The sequence below is a fragment of the Aedes albopictus genome, chromosome 3, assembly GCF_035046485.1.
Source record: "Aedes albopictus strain Foshan chromosome 3, AalbF5, whole genome shotgun sequence".
Taxonomy (NCBI): domain Eukaryota; kingdom Metazoa; phylum Arthropoda; class Insecta; order Diptera; family Culicidae; genus Aedes; species Aedes albopictus.
The window spans coordinates 156,210,137-156,226,519 of record NC_085138.1 but is presented as its reverse complement, the minus strand read 5'-3'; the positions used below and the strand labels follow the sequence as shown (position 1 = coordinate 156,226,519).

The following is a 16,383-nucleotide window of genomic DNA, read 5'->3' as shown; positions in this document are numbered from 1 at the left end:
TTACGAAAATTTCAGCAAGTATGTATTCGGAAAAATACAACTGAAGGTTTATTCTTAGATGAATAGAGATCCAGGATATTCCAAGATTGCAAATAAGCTTAGACAAATTGGATGATTAATTACTAAAAGAACTCCAGTTAGTCATAAAATATATTGTATTTAGACAATTTCAAAAAAAATTCGGACGGTATTGCATTATATTCAACTGGAGAAAATTTTAAAGGAAATCATGAAGAAAGTTCTGGGTTAGTCCTAAAAAGAGTTCGTCATTTCCAAAAGGGTTCAGTGATGGTTTGTTACGATAGCAAAATTTTTCGAAATCATGTCGTTATACTTACAAGTTGAGACAAAGGGTAAACTCGACGCCTTCTTTGTCGTTTGTTTTCTGTTTCTTATATCCGACATTTCTCTTTTCTGGTTGCCTGTCTTGTTAAACGTTAGCTTTCTTTTCTTTTCTATTAGTAGTTAAAATACATGTGAGTTTTTGCGAAGAAAAATCTTCACCACAATTTCAAAACCTTGTTTGCTAACGATTCTTTTATTTGTTTCCACGTATTTGTTTCACGACAAAAGAATTTTTAATGAGTTCCCATCCATCACCCCATTCCTGTTTGTATTAGTGTTTCCTTTCCAAATTGCATTGCACAGCTCTTCTCCGGTGATCCCACGTAGGTGGCGAGAAGAAAGGTTTTCCACACCAGAATCCCAAAACAACCTGTCCGAGTGTATGTTGTGTAGTGGAGAGGCTCCGAAAAAAACGGAACGGTCAATAAAGTTCTGTGCTTTTGGTTCTGTGCTGTGGCGGTGGTCCTGCAATGCTCAACATTAGAAGAGTAGGACGTCATTTGTAGACGATTTGAAAGCTTCAAATTATGTGGGATAACTTCTGTGTTGTTACTAGTGGACAAAAATGGGATCATAATACGAATTATTTGGAAGAGCAAGAGCATGAGATGACAGTAAAAATTCATAGTTGCTACTCCATTACTGACCAGAACAGTCAACATTGCACAGGGAACCAACAGGATGGGGCTTGGGTGTAGCTATGTGTAATTTCGAAGGTTCAAAACTTTATATGCCTGTACCGGCGCCGGCCACGTCCTTACGGTCATCGGGGATGGGAAGGAATGTTAGTGCGAAATCCGTTGCTATTAGAGACCGCATCTCCACGGTTTATAATACCAATTATTTGGAAGAGGGTAAATTCTCAGATTAGAGCCTATATAGTCGAAGCTGTGAGCGCACCCACCATACTGAAAGTAACGGGATCGATTCCTGGTCAATTGATGAACTTTTCGTAATGGAAATTTTCTTGACGTCCTAGGATATAGAGTAGGATCTTCGTGCCTGCCACACGATATACAAATGCACAAATGTTCATTGACAGAGAAAGTTCTTGCGTAGTAACCATGGAAGTGCTCAAAGAACACTAAACTAGAAGGGAAGTTTTGATACCGTGGGGAAGAAAGTAGAAAATGGATGATACAATTACAATCCCATTTTTGTCCACGGCGCAAAGATATCAACGTTTCTTTCCATAGATCCGATCCGCTCAATCATTATTATTCGAGGAATAATTGTACGTTACAAAGAGTATACAATAGTAATGTAATGTAATGTTCCTGCCACTGTTACGCTTCTGGGTGGTGTCTGGGTATTGAGAATGTTGTTGTTGTTGTGTTACACAATATTGTTGGTTTTGTTTCTTTTGGACATTTTCTGTTTTGTTTTTCACCATAATATTATCACTCATTATTATCAATTTTACACACATACATCATAAGCTAATTTTATCGACCTTTCTTATTTGGTCTGTCGTCTGTGGTGTGTCCAGTTTCCTTTCCTACACAGATTCTTCATGCCTTATCCGGGGAAGGTGGTTTACAATGTAAATAAATAAAAAAGAAAGCGAAACTACCTATTCGTGTATGTTATCGTATGAGGATCCTTGCAACTGAAGCATAACATCCGATTGGATCAAACGATCCTACGTTGCGTCCGAATTGAGTGGTTGTCTCGTGGTTGTTGGTGATGAATCTGTGTGTGTGTGCCTTTTCTTGGAATTGCGATGCTGTGTAGATTTTCCTTCTTCAGTTTTTTTTTGTCCCCAATTTATAGCTCTCACTCTCGCTCTCGCTCACTGTTTTTTTTTGTTTGTTTCTTCTTCTACACAGTACATTGTAATTATAATAGTTTATCCGTTATTTTAGTTTAGTATATTATATAAAAAAGTTACAATAATTTATAGGACTATTACAAGGTCAAAATAGATTGCACTTCGATAACCAGCTCGGTGCCTTCCGGGGTTGTTCTGACGCTTTCAGCTGGTGGCCACCCTTGGGAGGATTGTTGGCTTCCTGCGTGAGAGAAAAAAAGGACGATGGTTAATCTCCTTCTTCATCTTGGCTAACGTCCTCATTGAGACAAACCCTGCTTCTCATTATAGTGTTCTATGAGCACTGACTTATACGCCTATTATTCAACAATTGGTACCTTAAGCCTTTCCTTCCCACGACTTTGGACGACTATTTATATACCAAGAAAACGTTTACGAAAAAAGTGCTAATAGTAATAGTTCCACTGTTAAAACAAGTAGTTGGCATTTGGGTTTACCTAATGAGATTACAATCATATTCTGAAAACAATTGCATTATATTCATCTAATTCCGTTTGTCTCGAGTTCGTCCAAAAAGGGTTGGTGCTTTAGAGTAACCATGGGAAGTAGAGGGTTAAGGGAGTTTCAAAGGGTTTTCAGAAGAGTTTCAAGACACGCCTTGGGGATGGGGATTCCAGAAGAAATGAGGATTTGTAATGATCTACAAGTTGCAGGATGTTCTGTAGCAAGTACCAGTAATGTTTCAGAAAGATTCAAAGTCATTTCAGAGGGTATCGAGACGTTTCAGGACCTTTCAAGTGGTTTCAGGGAATATAAGGTGATTTCATAATATTTCAGGGGATTTGGACGTAGTTTCCGACGGTTTCAGGAAGCTTTCAAGGAGGCTCCATGCATGTTTCAGCGGGATTTTCAAGCGTTTTAAGACGTTTCAGTAGATCTTAAGGGGCTTTAAGGGGAGTTTTAGTGGTGGGAGTTTCAGAGGGATTTGTGAACACGGCTGATCCTCTCTGAATTATCCCGCCTGTGAATCCCCAGAATTCCCCTGAAACTCCTATTGCGTTTCTGAAAACCCTGGAAACGCCCTTTAAATCACCTCAACTCAAACCGTCTGTAACACCTCTGGAACATTTACAGAACGCCCCTGAAATGCATTGGAATGCCTCTGCAACCTCCTAGAACACCCCTAGAACTGTTCTGCAATTCCTTGAGACCTTCTGGGACATCTATGTCACTCTTGAAACTTCATGACACCCCTGAAACCTTTGAAATGCATTGGAAGGGGTGTTCCAGTACTCTGAAATCCCTTGACAACTCCCTGACGAGTGTTTCCGAAACCACATGAGACCCCAGAACATCACTCTATCCTTCTGGAACCTCCTGAAACCGCGTGAAACACCATGTATCCTCTCTAAAACCCCGCTGCAAAGTTTTTTGAGCCAATTTCCTTTCGCTTTTCTTCCGTTCGAGTTAGATCAGATCGAATTCTACCACTCCTTTCCTCTTGGAACTTTTACGGTCAACTGAATTATTACGTGGATAAGATTCCAAAAGGTGATTGATATCTAAAGTTGGTTCCGACAACTCGGACTACGAGCACGTCATGGGACGCCATGGTCTCGGAGAAATGAGCGAGAACGGTGAGCTGTTTGCAAAGTTTTGTGGCAACAATGACATATTGATTGGGGGATCACTCTTTCCCCATCGACCAATGCACAAAGTGACATGGGTTTCCCGTGATGGTGTCACGTAAAATCAAATCGACCGCATCTGCATCAGCCGGAAATGGAGACGGAGCCTTCTTGATGTGCGGAACAAACGTAGCGCCGACATTGCGTCCGACCATCATCTTCTAATCGGTGAGATCCGGCTGCGAATTGCTAGAATCCATCGATAGAAGGAGAAAATCGGGTGCGCGGTTCAACACACGTCGACTGGAAGACACTGCGGTGAAAAGGTCCTTCGTCGAAAAGCTGGGGAACCGTGCTGCGGATATTCCGTAAGGTGGAAGCGTAGAAGATCAATGGAGCGCCATCAAGACGCCTTAACCCTTTCTTTCCCACAAGGTTTTTTGACATTTAAAAATAGATAAAATGGTTTCTGAAAAAATCACCAGAACAAAAGATGTATAGTTTTACTCCAAAATATCGTTAGAAATGAAAAAAATGATTTTTTGGGTGGATCACCTGTGATCCATTGGGAAGATGAATGCACTGAATTCACATATATAAATTTAGCTTTTTATTTGTATATTGTTTTTTTTTTCAAAACTATATATTAATAAATCGTCTATTACACCTTTAATTCATCTCGAGATTCTTATCTAGCCCTTCTGTAAAACTTAATGAAACTTGTCGGACTTCTTGCAGTTATCATAAGTAGTTATTCGGACATGATTCGCTTCGAATCTATGGATTCTCTCCTAGTACCATATAAACCCTCCTGGATTCATCTACGACTTATTGCCGGCGCTAAATAGATTACATTATATGAAATAATGACATATTTACATGAAACCCTATTAATAATGGAAAATATCTTGAATGTAAACAAACATGTTAACAAGGAACAGTTTAGATCGGGAAGGATAAAAATGTCGTTATGTTCCCAATGGATCACTGATGATCCACATGTTTGATCATAAAATTAGTGTTTTATCGTCAACTTGTTTGTGAAACGGTATTTTTTTGTGATAATATACATACTGTAGGGCATGCTAGTATTTTTTTCCGATGAAAATAATGTTGATGTTTCGAAATATTGAATATTCAAATATTGTTTGAATTAAAATAGAAAAAATACCGACTTTCGCTCAATCATTTAGCTCCAGAACAAAAACGAGCAGAGAAATTTTGACCAAACTTGGTATAATAGTTCATTAAACATATACAAACATCTGACGAAAAAATGGGAATGATCTAACTTATCCTGTATTTGTATGAACAGTGCAAAGTAGTGGATCACCTGTGCTACCATGGGAAAGAAAGGGTTAATCGCCACCGGCGAGAATAATTTGGGTGAGCTGCGCACCCAGAGAAAGCAGTGAATCACAGATGACGCCTGGAGGAAGATAAAGGAGCAAAGGAACGCCAAAGCCGCGATAGAGCGAGCGAAAACACGAAGAGCCAAAGCCGTAGCTTGTCAGCGCTACTCGGCTCTCGATAAGGAAGAAAAGCCTTTGTGTAGACAGGACAAAAGAGTGTGGGCTGACTCCCTAGGCGACGAAGGCGAGAAAGTCGCTAACACCGGCGACATTCGCCTCTTTCTCCTCTACGATGTCTCACGTCGCCATAGTGGAACTAAGATGAATGCTACGATGCTCGTGAAAGCCACATCTGTACCTATCTGGACAGCTATCTACCGATCCGGCTAACCAGCTGAAATGCTGGTTCGAGCACTTCGGAAATCTTTCTGAAGTATTGGATACGTCATCAACACCTCAGCATGATCCGCCAAGGGTTCGACGCATTACACGTGTCAACACTGAAGCTCCATCATTGCAGGAGATAGAAACATCCATCCGCAGCATGAAATCGAACAGGGACCCGGGGACCGATCGCATATCAGCCGAGATGCTCAAAGCTGACCCCATAGTATTTGGATACAGAAGAAGATTAACGCAACTCTCCGGCGGCAGCAATCAGGATTCTGTGCCGGACGATCCCGTGGGAACCATACACTGAAGTTTTTTTTACGACGGTAATGGTACCGCGTAAAAAACCGCGTAATTTTAAAAAACGTCGTAAAAAAACCACGTTATTTCAAAAAACGTCGTAAAAAGTAAAAAAAAAGTCAAGTCACGTTAGATGTAATCCTAACTATTTTGCGCGTGTTTTTGAAAAAAAACTCGGTTTTTTTACGACGGGTTTTGAAATAACGCGAAAAAACCGCGTAAAAAAACTTCAGTGTATTGTCACGCTCCGTTTCACGTTGGAGCAAATCAACGAATTCCAAGAATCTACCTGGTGTTCATTTATTACGAAAAAGCTTTCAACCGTCTCAATCATGAAAACATGTGGGCATCCCTCAGACGCAAGGGTGTCCCTGAGAAAATCATCGGCCTCATTGAAGCACAGTACAGGGCATTTTCGTGCAGAGTACTGCACAATGGTGTCTTGTCCGATCCCATTCACGTCGTTGCTGGAGTGAGGCAAGGATGTATCCCCGAGCAGGGAATGAGAACAAACCTATTACAAATTGATAACTCATTTTGTTATTGATAACAAAATGAAATCAAAATAAGTTTTCTTTCCGAATTATTTTTATTCAATATCAAACTGAGATATCATTTTGTTATCATTTCAAAAACTCAATGATAACAAGATTTGATTTCAAAAATCCAAAAAAGGTTTAATGTGCTTTATTAATATTAATTATATCCACAAAATATTTGTTAAATCTACCAGTGTATTTTACTTACATATTGACACAAAATTTATAATTTGCTGATTCAGGGTAATGATCATGCTATTGATTTAAATTGGCTTGAACTTTAGTAAGTCTTTTTAGGGTGACTGGATATTATCGACAGGTTTGTTCTTTTCGTTATGAAGGGGTATTCATCGGCCAAGTTGCCTGAAACTTGGTTGTATAGCTTGGTTGGGAAAGATTTGAGGCCAACTTTGAATTCAACAGGTTTCAAAAAGCCTTCCATAACGAAGAGAACAAAACTACCCAGAATACAAAAGTTCCCAGATATCAGTTATTTCAATCTAAACATATTGCCAAATATTTTTAAATTTTAAAATTAATTTAATTTTTAATTAAAGGCAAATGAAGTTAGATATGGTCAACCGAAGTAATTCACGGTCATTCTACTGTTGAAGGTAACATATTTTACCTTTATAAAGTATTCTCGCGCGAAAAAGGATTCATTTCAGCTCCGTACCAAAATGATGAATCGCGTTATGTTTGAAGTTTTGAAAATAACACAGATATTTATCATACATGAAAATGATGAATGCCATTTCACTCATTGTTATGCCAAACGCGGCCATTTTACCAATCGACTATTATGCCAGATTATGCCAAAAGACTATGCCGAACGACATTATGCCATACCCGATAGAATTATTGTAGTAACATATTTTTCCTATCGGATGCCTTATTTTTTCAATGTCAACATTTTCCCCGGGTAACGAGGGAAAAAGCTGAGAAGCCGAATGCGACTGAATTCGTTGCTCGATGTCATTCAATTTGAGTCCCGATGCCTGTGGCTCTGGGATGTCGTGAACATCACTCACATTTGTTTTGCTGCAGTGCATATAATCAGAAGGAAAAGCTGAAATATAATTACCTATACAAAAATATTAAGGGCAGTTGTCCTTTGACTCCAAATTTACGTTTCTTTGTCACTTCAATGCCCATCATTAATCTTTTAATAGGAGGCAATCAGTGAAGTACTAGATTGAAAGTAGTGAGCTGAATTTTTGTATGGTGAGATGATCAATTCTCCATTTCTGCAATGAAATGGTGCAAACAGCTAACCCACGTGGGTTATATGATTTCTTGCCTAATTTGATGCTGGTTGAGCAAAAGTTTGGGTAACCGTGTTTTTGTTTTCTGCATTTCTTGCTACTTTAACAACATAGTAATCCAAACTTTTGCTCAAACAGCATCAAATAAGGCAAGAAATCATATAACCCACGCTGTTTGCACCATTTCATTGCAGAAATGGAGAATTGATCATCTCACCATACAAAAATTCAGCTCACTACTTTCAATCTAGTACTTCACTGATTGCCTCCTATAGGAAGCAATCAGTGAAGTACTAGATTGAAAGTAGTGAGCTGGATTTTTGTATGGTGAGATGATCAATTCTCCATTTCTGCAATAAAACGGTGCAAACAGCGTGAGATATATGATTTCTTCGCTAATTTGATGCTGTTTGAGCAAAAGTTTGGGTAACTGTGTTGTTGTATTATTTATTTCTTGCAACTTGAACAACACAGTTACTCAAACTTTTGCGCAAACATCATCAAATTAGGCAAGAAATCGTATAACCCACGCTGTTTGCACCGTTTTATTGCAGAAATGGAGAATTGATCATCTCACCATACAAAAATCCAGCTCACTACTTTCAATCTAGTACTTCACTGATTGCTTCCTATTGAATCATGGTATAGTTATGCTGCATATCTATGAGGATATCATATCCGATTTCCATACAACTTTTCTTCGTTTAGGCTCCAAGTTATAAAACACTGTTGATGAAATGTTAATGTTACAATCGATAATACTACACCATTAATAGGTGCCATATAATATCGTTCTAACAAAACAAGTTTTCAATCACGAGATTCTTCTAAATTTAAAATAAAATCTAATTTTAATTTTTACTTATTCATGTAAATTAATGCCTAATAAAATATCAAAATGAATACTAAATTTGTTATTAATTTTTAGTTATTACCCTTTAGATTTGATAGCTCCCTGAGAACTGCGTATGATATCAAGTCGTAAAATGTAGATAACAAAATGAGATATCAATTTGTTTTCAATGAGAACTCATTCTGATTTCAATTAGATATTCCAGTACATTATTTTGTTATCATTTTTGTTATGTTAACACTTAAGGTACCCCGGGGCAAGTGAGAATCCGGGGCAAGTGAGACCTACAGCTATAACTTTTTTTATTTTTTATTTTCAAGGCAAACATTCTTCATAGAAAACATAGGTATCACATCAGCGGATACTTTGAATTCAAAAATTGTTATTGTTCTCACCATAAAGAGACCATAAATGTTATTGTTGTTCAAATGTAATTTTCAATTCACTTAGTGAGATTAACGTACTCTACTACATTCGTCGTTTAAAAATAGAACAACAAATAAAGTAAAACTTTTTCAGTTTCAGGATAATATTTGGAGTGCTTGCAAATTATTTTAAGCGAAAAAGCTGTAATTTATTTTCATTTATTACCTTTTGTTACTGCTCTCACTTACCCCAGTGCATTTCAGCATCTGGGGCAAGTGAGACCTATGAGAGTAAACAAACACAATTTCATAGTTTGATCTCGCTTTCTTCAGCCTAAGTCGAAATCCACACAAAAGTGAAGTAAAAATGGGCGCCTTAAGTAATCAATCGTTGAATTATACTTAGTTACTTTTATTCTGATGGTGAAGCTATTGTTTAAAATGATAGAACATATTTGTTTTCGAAATTGTCTATTTTTCATATTTTAGTTCAAGCAAATTCTATTATTTTTCGTTTTTTACTGCATAATGAGTTTTTCTGAATGTTAAGGAACCAGCCATAAAATATCAAAAAAATAGAAAACGACTTATTCGGAGTTCACGATTTAAAAATCTTTATTTAATGATCGTAATATTATGTAAGGGAAAACATAACATCTGTAAATGTTGAAAAACCTTTTGGCGAGACTCATCAACTACGTAATATGAAAAGTAAGTCTGGAAATCTTTCGGCATTTAACCTTAGGGCGCTTTTTGTATAAATAAAATCAATTTGTTTTGCACGAGCTGCTAGAGTTAAATCATTTTTTCTCAGTGATTCGTTATTATATGTGTTACGTAATTTATGCACGTTACCTCAAAACTTTCCCAACATAAATCGCTAAACATAGTTATTCGCATAACATATTTATAATTTATGCTACGTTACATATATGCAGCAACTATATTAAGCCATTATTACAAAAAATCCGAACAGGTCCCACTTGCCCCGTGATACGGTGTAAATGAAGAACTGTTCCACTTTTCGTAATATGCATAATATACAGAATTTAAAAATTTTGAAACAGTTTTAATGCCCATTACTAAGAAGAAATATACCAACAATGTCTTTTAGAACCATTGGAATTATAAAATTATTTATGTTTAGAATTTTTTGGCTTGACAAAACCAAACTAGCATTTTTTTAGGTCCCACTTGCCCCGGGGTACCTTAAGTCATACAAAATGAAAACTCATTTTGTTATCAAAATTCGTGATATCTAAATAACTCAATTTGTTTTCAATTAGTTCTCATTCCCTGCTCGGGTCCTATCACCGCTACTGTTCCTCATCGTAATCGTCGAGATCCTGGTAGGTGCGATTGATCGTGAACCAAATCGTGGGTTGCTGTAGCAGCCCATTACCGTGGAGCATCTAAATGACGTCGAACTGACAGATGACGTTGCTCTCCTGGCTCAACGGCGCTCTTATATACAGGGCAAGCTCGATGATGGGCAATCACTGGAGAATGTCGAAATCTTCCAATATCTTGGTAGCCAAATGACGGCCGATGTTGGCACCAAAATCGACATAGATGCACGGATCACGAAAACGAGGGCTGCCTTTGCGAGTTTCAGGAATATATGAAAAAACAATCAGATTAGTCGACGCACCATATTCCGAAATTTCAATTCGAACCTGAAATCTGTGCTGTTGTACGCCAGGTTGTGTATCATTGATTGATTTGTGTGTATCATTGATTTGTTTTTATTCAAGAGACTTTCAGCAGGTGTGTATCAGCAGAGAACACTCAACGGCTATAGGTCTCCATCAATAGGGGTAGGCGGGGCATAATGAGCAGGTGGGGCATAATGAGCACCTCGTATTTTCACTGTAGATCTTCAAATTAACAAAACAAATTGCTTGATTGTAGCCTAATTATCTAAAATCCAATGAGTTGATGACGAAACATTAGTCAAAAAATCTGTTTATCTTAAAAAATTTATCAAAATGCGTAAAGTGGTCATGTACTGGGAAAATATTATAAGAATCAGGTGACCTAAAATAAGGTTTTGGGAATCGAAATCACAACTTAGTGGGCATCTATCGATTTTCTTGATATTCCCTAGGCCAATGAAATGTATTTGTAACACTTTTCAACTAGTTGTATAATTATTTTGTTGAAAAAATATGCTTCAAAGAGTTGGTAGTAGGGTGGGGCAAAATGAGCAACTGATGAAAAAATAATGAAAATGATAATCATCTTCAACAAACGAATTTTAATTTTGGTTTTCTCTGTTTTGATGCATATAGTAAGGTTTTGTCTGTAACTTTCAATTTATTAGCTTGAAAACTTCAGTTTCTGTATACTATCACCGTTTAAAAATTCCTCAATAGAAGATTCCTTGAAACCCCGCAGTTCCCTACAAATTAAACCCCGTAATCCCTTCAAATTCTCATTGATTGTTGCCGGTATGCTTTATCATTGACAAGCATAGTCAATTAGCATTTGATTGTGTACAAAACTGGTATTGATCATCCTGCCCCACCTAGGGTGCTCATTATGCCCCACCCCCAAAACGCAACTCGCGATTTTATACGTTTTTAAAAACATAAAATTTTACAACATTTATAACTTTATTCGTAATTTCAACGATTAGCTTTTGTCAGTTAAGGTTCAAATGAGGATATAACGTTAAAATTACACATTGGTTGCACTTAATTTACTGGCTTTGGTGGCAAAATGCTTAAGCTGCTCATTATGCCCCGCCTACCCCTAGATGCCTGCGGTATATAATTCGTGCATGATGGTCTCACAGAATTGGATCTCCAACATGGAGCTCCATCATCGATGTCATCAAAAGCCAATAGCGACAGAAATTCGGGAGCAAAAGTGGAGGTGGGTCGGCAACACTCTACGCAGGGGGCGGGGTCGCAATTTGCAAGCGTTAGATTGGAACCCAACCAGGACATGGCAGCCGAGGCAGACCCAGAGGCTCATGGCGGTGCATCCTCAACAAAGAAATCAAGCAAATTGACAGAAATTTGAGCTGGCCGCAGGTCAAGGCGATGGCTGGCAGGGTGGAGATCTTTCAATTCGGCCCCCACCGGAAGTGCCCAGGACTGCAAACAAACAAAACAACTTTGCAAAAGCCTATCCACCGCACCGATAACCGGATACCTGAGGCAGCGAAACGATTCTACCAACTTTCCTTAAGGACGCAAGTTTGTATAGGGTGATCTAAGAGGAGCCCGCCACTGGTAAAACTCGACCTGCTCTAATTAGAACGGAAGCGTTATAGACAGGCACGGAACATACAGAACTCAGTCTTCCGGAGGAAGAAGCGCCAGCAGGAAAAACGAGATCGTGAAGCGATGGAAGAGCTGTCCCGCTCTAAAGACACACGGATGTTTTACGAGAAGCTGAACCGCTCGCGCAGAGGCTTTGTGCCACAAGCCGACATGTTTAGAGACAATCACGCAAATTTTGTCACGAGCGAGCGTGAGGTGGTCGAGAGGTGGTTGCAGCATTACAATGAGCACCTCAATGGTGACGTTGCAGGCACCGAAGTTGGCGTGATAACAGATCTAGGAGTAGGAGTACGTGCGCAGGACGAAAGAATTCCGGCCCCTAACCTCCAAGAGAGAAGAGGTTGGCCGGTTGAAAAACAACAAAGCCGCTGGAGCAGATCAACTACCAAGCGAGCTTCTAAAATACGATGGAGAAGCACTGGTGAGAGCACTATACTGGGTCACTACCAAGATTTGGGAGGAAGCAATATTACCGGAGGAATGGATGGAAGGTATCGTGTGTCCCATCTACAAAAAAAGACGACAAGTTGGATTGCGGGAACTATTGCGCGATCACACTACTGAGCGCTGCCTACAAGATACTCTCTCAAATTTTATGCCGCCGTCTATCACCGATTGCAAAAGAGTTCGTGGGGCAATATCAGGTTGAATTCATGGGTGAACGCGCTACAACGCACCAGATGTTCGCCGTCCGCCAGGTGTTGCAGAAGTGCCGCGAATACAACGTGCCCACACATCACTTGTTCATCGTTTTTAATCGGCGTATGATACAATCGATCGATACCAGTTTGGCAGATTATGCTTGAATACGAATTTTCGGATAAACTGATCAAGGCGACGATGGATCGAGTGATATTCCTAGTTCGAGTATCAGAGACACACTCGAGTCCCTTCGAATCTCGCAGAAGGTTACGGCAAGGTGATGGTGTTTCGTGCTTGCTGTTCAACATTGCTTTATAGGGTGTAATAAGGAGAGCGGGGATAAACACGAGTGGAACGATTTTCACAAAGTCCATTCTGCTGCTTGATTTCGCTGATGGTGATATTATAGCCAGGATTATAGCTCGTAAATTTGAGACGATGCATCGCGATGGTGGAAACATACATCCAACTAAAGAAGAGTGAAGCCAGGCCAATCGGATTAATCATTAATTTGTCAAAGACAAAGTACATGATGATAAAGGGCTCTAGAGAATAATTACCGCGCCCGCCACCCCGCATTTCTATCGATGGTGATGAAATCGAGGCGGTTGAAGAATTCGTATACTTTGGCTCACTGGTGACCGCCGACACCAACACCAGCAGAGAAATTCAGAGACGCATTGTGGCAGGAAATCGTGCTTACTTTGGACTCCGCAGAACTCTACTGTCGAAAATTCGCCGTCACACGAAGTTAACTGTCTACAAAACGCTAGTTCTCTATGGGCACGAAACATGGATTCTACGTGTAGAGGACTAACCAGCCAGTTTTCTAATCAGCTGCTGAGAGAACCAACCATTGTCCACACCGCTAAAATCGAGAGGCTACAATGGGCGGGTCACGTCATCAGGATGTCGGATAGCAACCCGATCAAAATGGTTCTCGAGAGCCATCTGACCGGTACAAGAGGACGTGGTGCGCAGCGAGTTAGGTGAGTCGATCAAGTGGAGCACAATTTGCGGACCTTTCGCAGAGAAACTGAAGACACAAAGCCATGGACCGAGTAGAATGGAGACGACTCCTACGTAACAGCAGAGGACACTTTGGCTCTAGTCTGACCGGTAAGGCAAGTAATCTCAAAATATGACAATTCAAACTTACCATTCGCTTCTCCATTTTACACTTAATATCTCTGGCAAGCGTGAAGAATGCTTCGTCTACGTTGATGCTTGCTTTCGCCGATGTTTCCATAAACTTGATACCGTACTCTACTGCTAGCTGTTCGCCTCGATCCCGGGTGACCTACGGTAAAAAAAAGGTGTTGGAAAAAACTCAACAATGACAAAGGACAAACTCCCCGGAACCTACCTGTCGCTTCTCGTTCAGTTCGCACTTGTTCCCCAGCAGCATCTTTTCCACGTCGGCCGAGGCGTTCTCTTCGATGTTCCGGATCCAGTTTTTGATGTTTTCGAAGGACTTTTCCTGCGTGATGTCGTACACCAGCATGATACCCATCGCACCCCGGTAGTACGCCGTCGTGATGGTTCGGAACCGCTCCTGGCCGGCTGTGTCCCTGTGTGTCGGATTCGGTGTAAGCGTTACAATTGATCATAGTTTAGAGAGCATTAAGTACTTACCATATCTGTAATTTGATTTTTTTGCCGTCTAATTCAATAGTCCTAATTTTGAAATCAATTCCTGAAAAAGAAAACAAATGTTGTTGAGTCAGTAAGCGTGATTGTTTGATAAAGATAATAAGAGGGTGTAGTCGATTTGCTGATTTATTTGCTCCCTATCGTCATTATCTAAAATTTACGATAAGATTAATCAAGAGGTGTTCTTGCCCCTTACACAAATCATATTGGTGAAAATATTATCAGTACAAATAAGTGAAATATTTGCACAACAAACTCCCGTAATTAAGCCATGTGCTTACCATTTAGCTCAGTAGAGTAGATTTCCATCAATACAGGGTGTGAGGGCAGACATTTCAGGGGGTGACAGGGGATCAATATTGGCGAAAAAAATGTTTTACGCATATGGTCAAGTCTCAATTGTTACTGAAGTAGCCATTAGACGGTTTGCTATGATGACAAATATTTGGCCAAACAAGCCCAACATATGAACAACGCAACGTGAATCATGGCAACCTTGGATAAATGTTGGGATTCAATGGCAAATATTTGTCATAATGACAAACAGTCTAATGGCACCTTGAGTTATTTAACTGTGGCTGTGCTGACTATGCTAGCCTAAAACTGGCTGCACAACTACACAAATGGGTAAAATCTGATAATTGTGCACCTCTATTGATAGACCAATCCAAATTAAAACCATATACATATCTCAACTTCAGAATAGTTTGGATGATCCAGGATGCCTCTATGATGTTTCAGGAATGTTTCATAAATGATTTTTCTACAAGAAGCGTTGATCGATTTGAATTAAGGAGACAAGGGGCGACCTCTGGAATTTTTTATCTGAAAGTGTTACTTTTCCCGATTGCGCTGAAATTTTGTACAGTTCACATTTTCATTTTCATTTTGCAGCATTTGGTGGGGCAATGAGAGCACAAGTCAATCCAAAGCCGATGATAAGGAGGGGTAATGGCTGAATAGTCTTTGCTGACCACATAAACGCCATGGGATATGAAAAGGGTATTTTGGTGAGGGATTAGAGTGTTGGTACAGACTTGACAATATCAATGCTATTCAGATGCAAAATAATTTTAAGGCTCAATAGTGAATCGCATACCGTCGTGCGGGGTGTCATTGGGCCAAAGTGGGGTGACATTGGGCCACTATTCTGCACGTTTAGAATACGAAGGTGCGTAGCTACTAAAATACATAATTCTAAGATACTTTGCATCCACCGTTGGATTCTCTGACTTACATTGAATCCGTGGGATCGATGGACCAATGTTACCCCCTAGGCCCAATGTCACCCCGAACGACGGAACCTTTCAAAACCAAAAAAAAAACAATAATCCTCAAAATTCCAAGCAAGTCATAGAAAGAAAAAACGCCCGATTGTTTATTTTGTCAATTATAACAAACGGAAACTTCCAACTTCACCGACTCACCAGTCACCCGGAAAAAATCAAAGCTTCCTGAAAGATATAATCCAAGCCCAGGGGCTGAAATTTTGTACAGTTCATATGGGACCTAAATGAAATCCAAAAAGTCGACTGGAACGAAGATTTTTTTCCATAGCGCGTCCCATGCTAGCACAACTAACATGTGTGCATATGATAGCACAACTAACCCCCTTGATAAAACCGTTTTGATTGAAACTCCACCCACTAGGTCAAAAGGTATGAGTAGAAGCACAGACAAACAGACGTAACACTCTTCAAAACGGCTTGGCACATGCATTTAACGATCAATTCAAACTTCATTGGATTTGCGCGATCGTTCCACCAGATGCGCTAGTGTTCGATCACTTTGACGTTTGCCAGTGTACACGTTGCTGAATGATGCAAACGAAAATTCAGGCCAAACATTTCAATAGGTCCTATCTGCATTTGAGAGGCTCTCCTTATTCGCTTTCTCTTTCAATTATTGCAATGTAATGGTAAACTTTTCAACTACTTTTGCAGTACAAATCAAAAGACGATTGATTTGACCATCGTTCTATGCAAGGAGA

The 16,383-nt window shown here is 39.5% G+C and overlaps 1 protein-coding gene across 1 annotated transcript; it reads right to left on the bottom strand.

Moving 5' to 3' along the window:
* Nucleotides 1-480: 480 nt before the first annotated feature.
* Nucleotides 481-14,717, bottom strand: LOC109422733 (ras-related protein Rab-8A). The gene is made up of 5 exons (XM_062859227.1): nucleotides 14,675-14,717; nucleotides 14,376-14,436; nucleotides 14,107-14,311; nucleotides 13,900-14,040; nucleotides 481-2,357 (listed from the first exon to the last, which is right to left on the bottom strand). The coding sequence occupies exons 1-5, from the start codon at nucleotides 14,700-14,702 to the stop codon at nucleotides 2,262-2,264; spliced, it is 531 nt and encodes a 176-aa protein (XP_062715211.1). The 5' UTR covers nucleotides 14,703-14,717; the 3' UTR covers nucleotides 481-2,261.
* Nucleotides 14,718-16,383: the final 1,666 nt, after the last annotated feature.

Coding starts and splice junctions, on each gene's coding strand:
- LOC109422733 (XM_062859227.1), bottom strand. CDS start 14,702: ATGGAAATCTACTCTACTGAGCTAAATG. Junction 14,041..14,106: donor AACTGAACGAGAAGCGACAG/GTAGGTTCCGGG, acceptor TTTTTACCGTAG/GTCACCCGGGATCGAGGCGA. Junction 2,358..13,899: donor GTAAAATGGAGAAGCGAATG/GTAAGTTTGAAT, acceptor TCTCTCACGCAG/GAAGCCAACAATCCTCCCAA.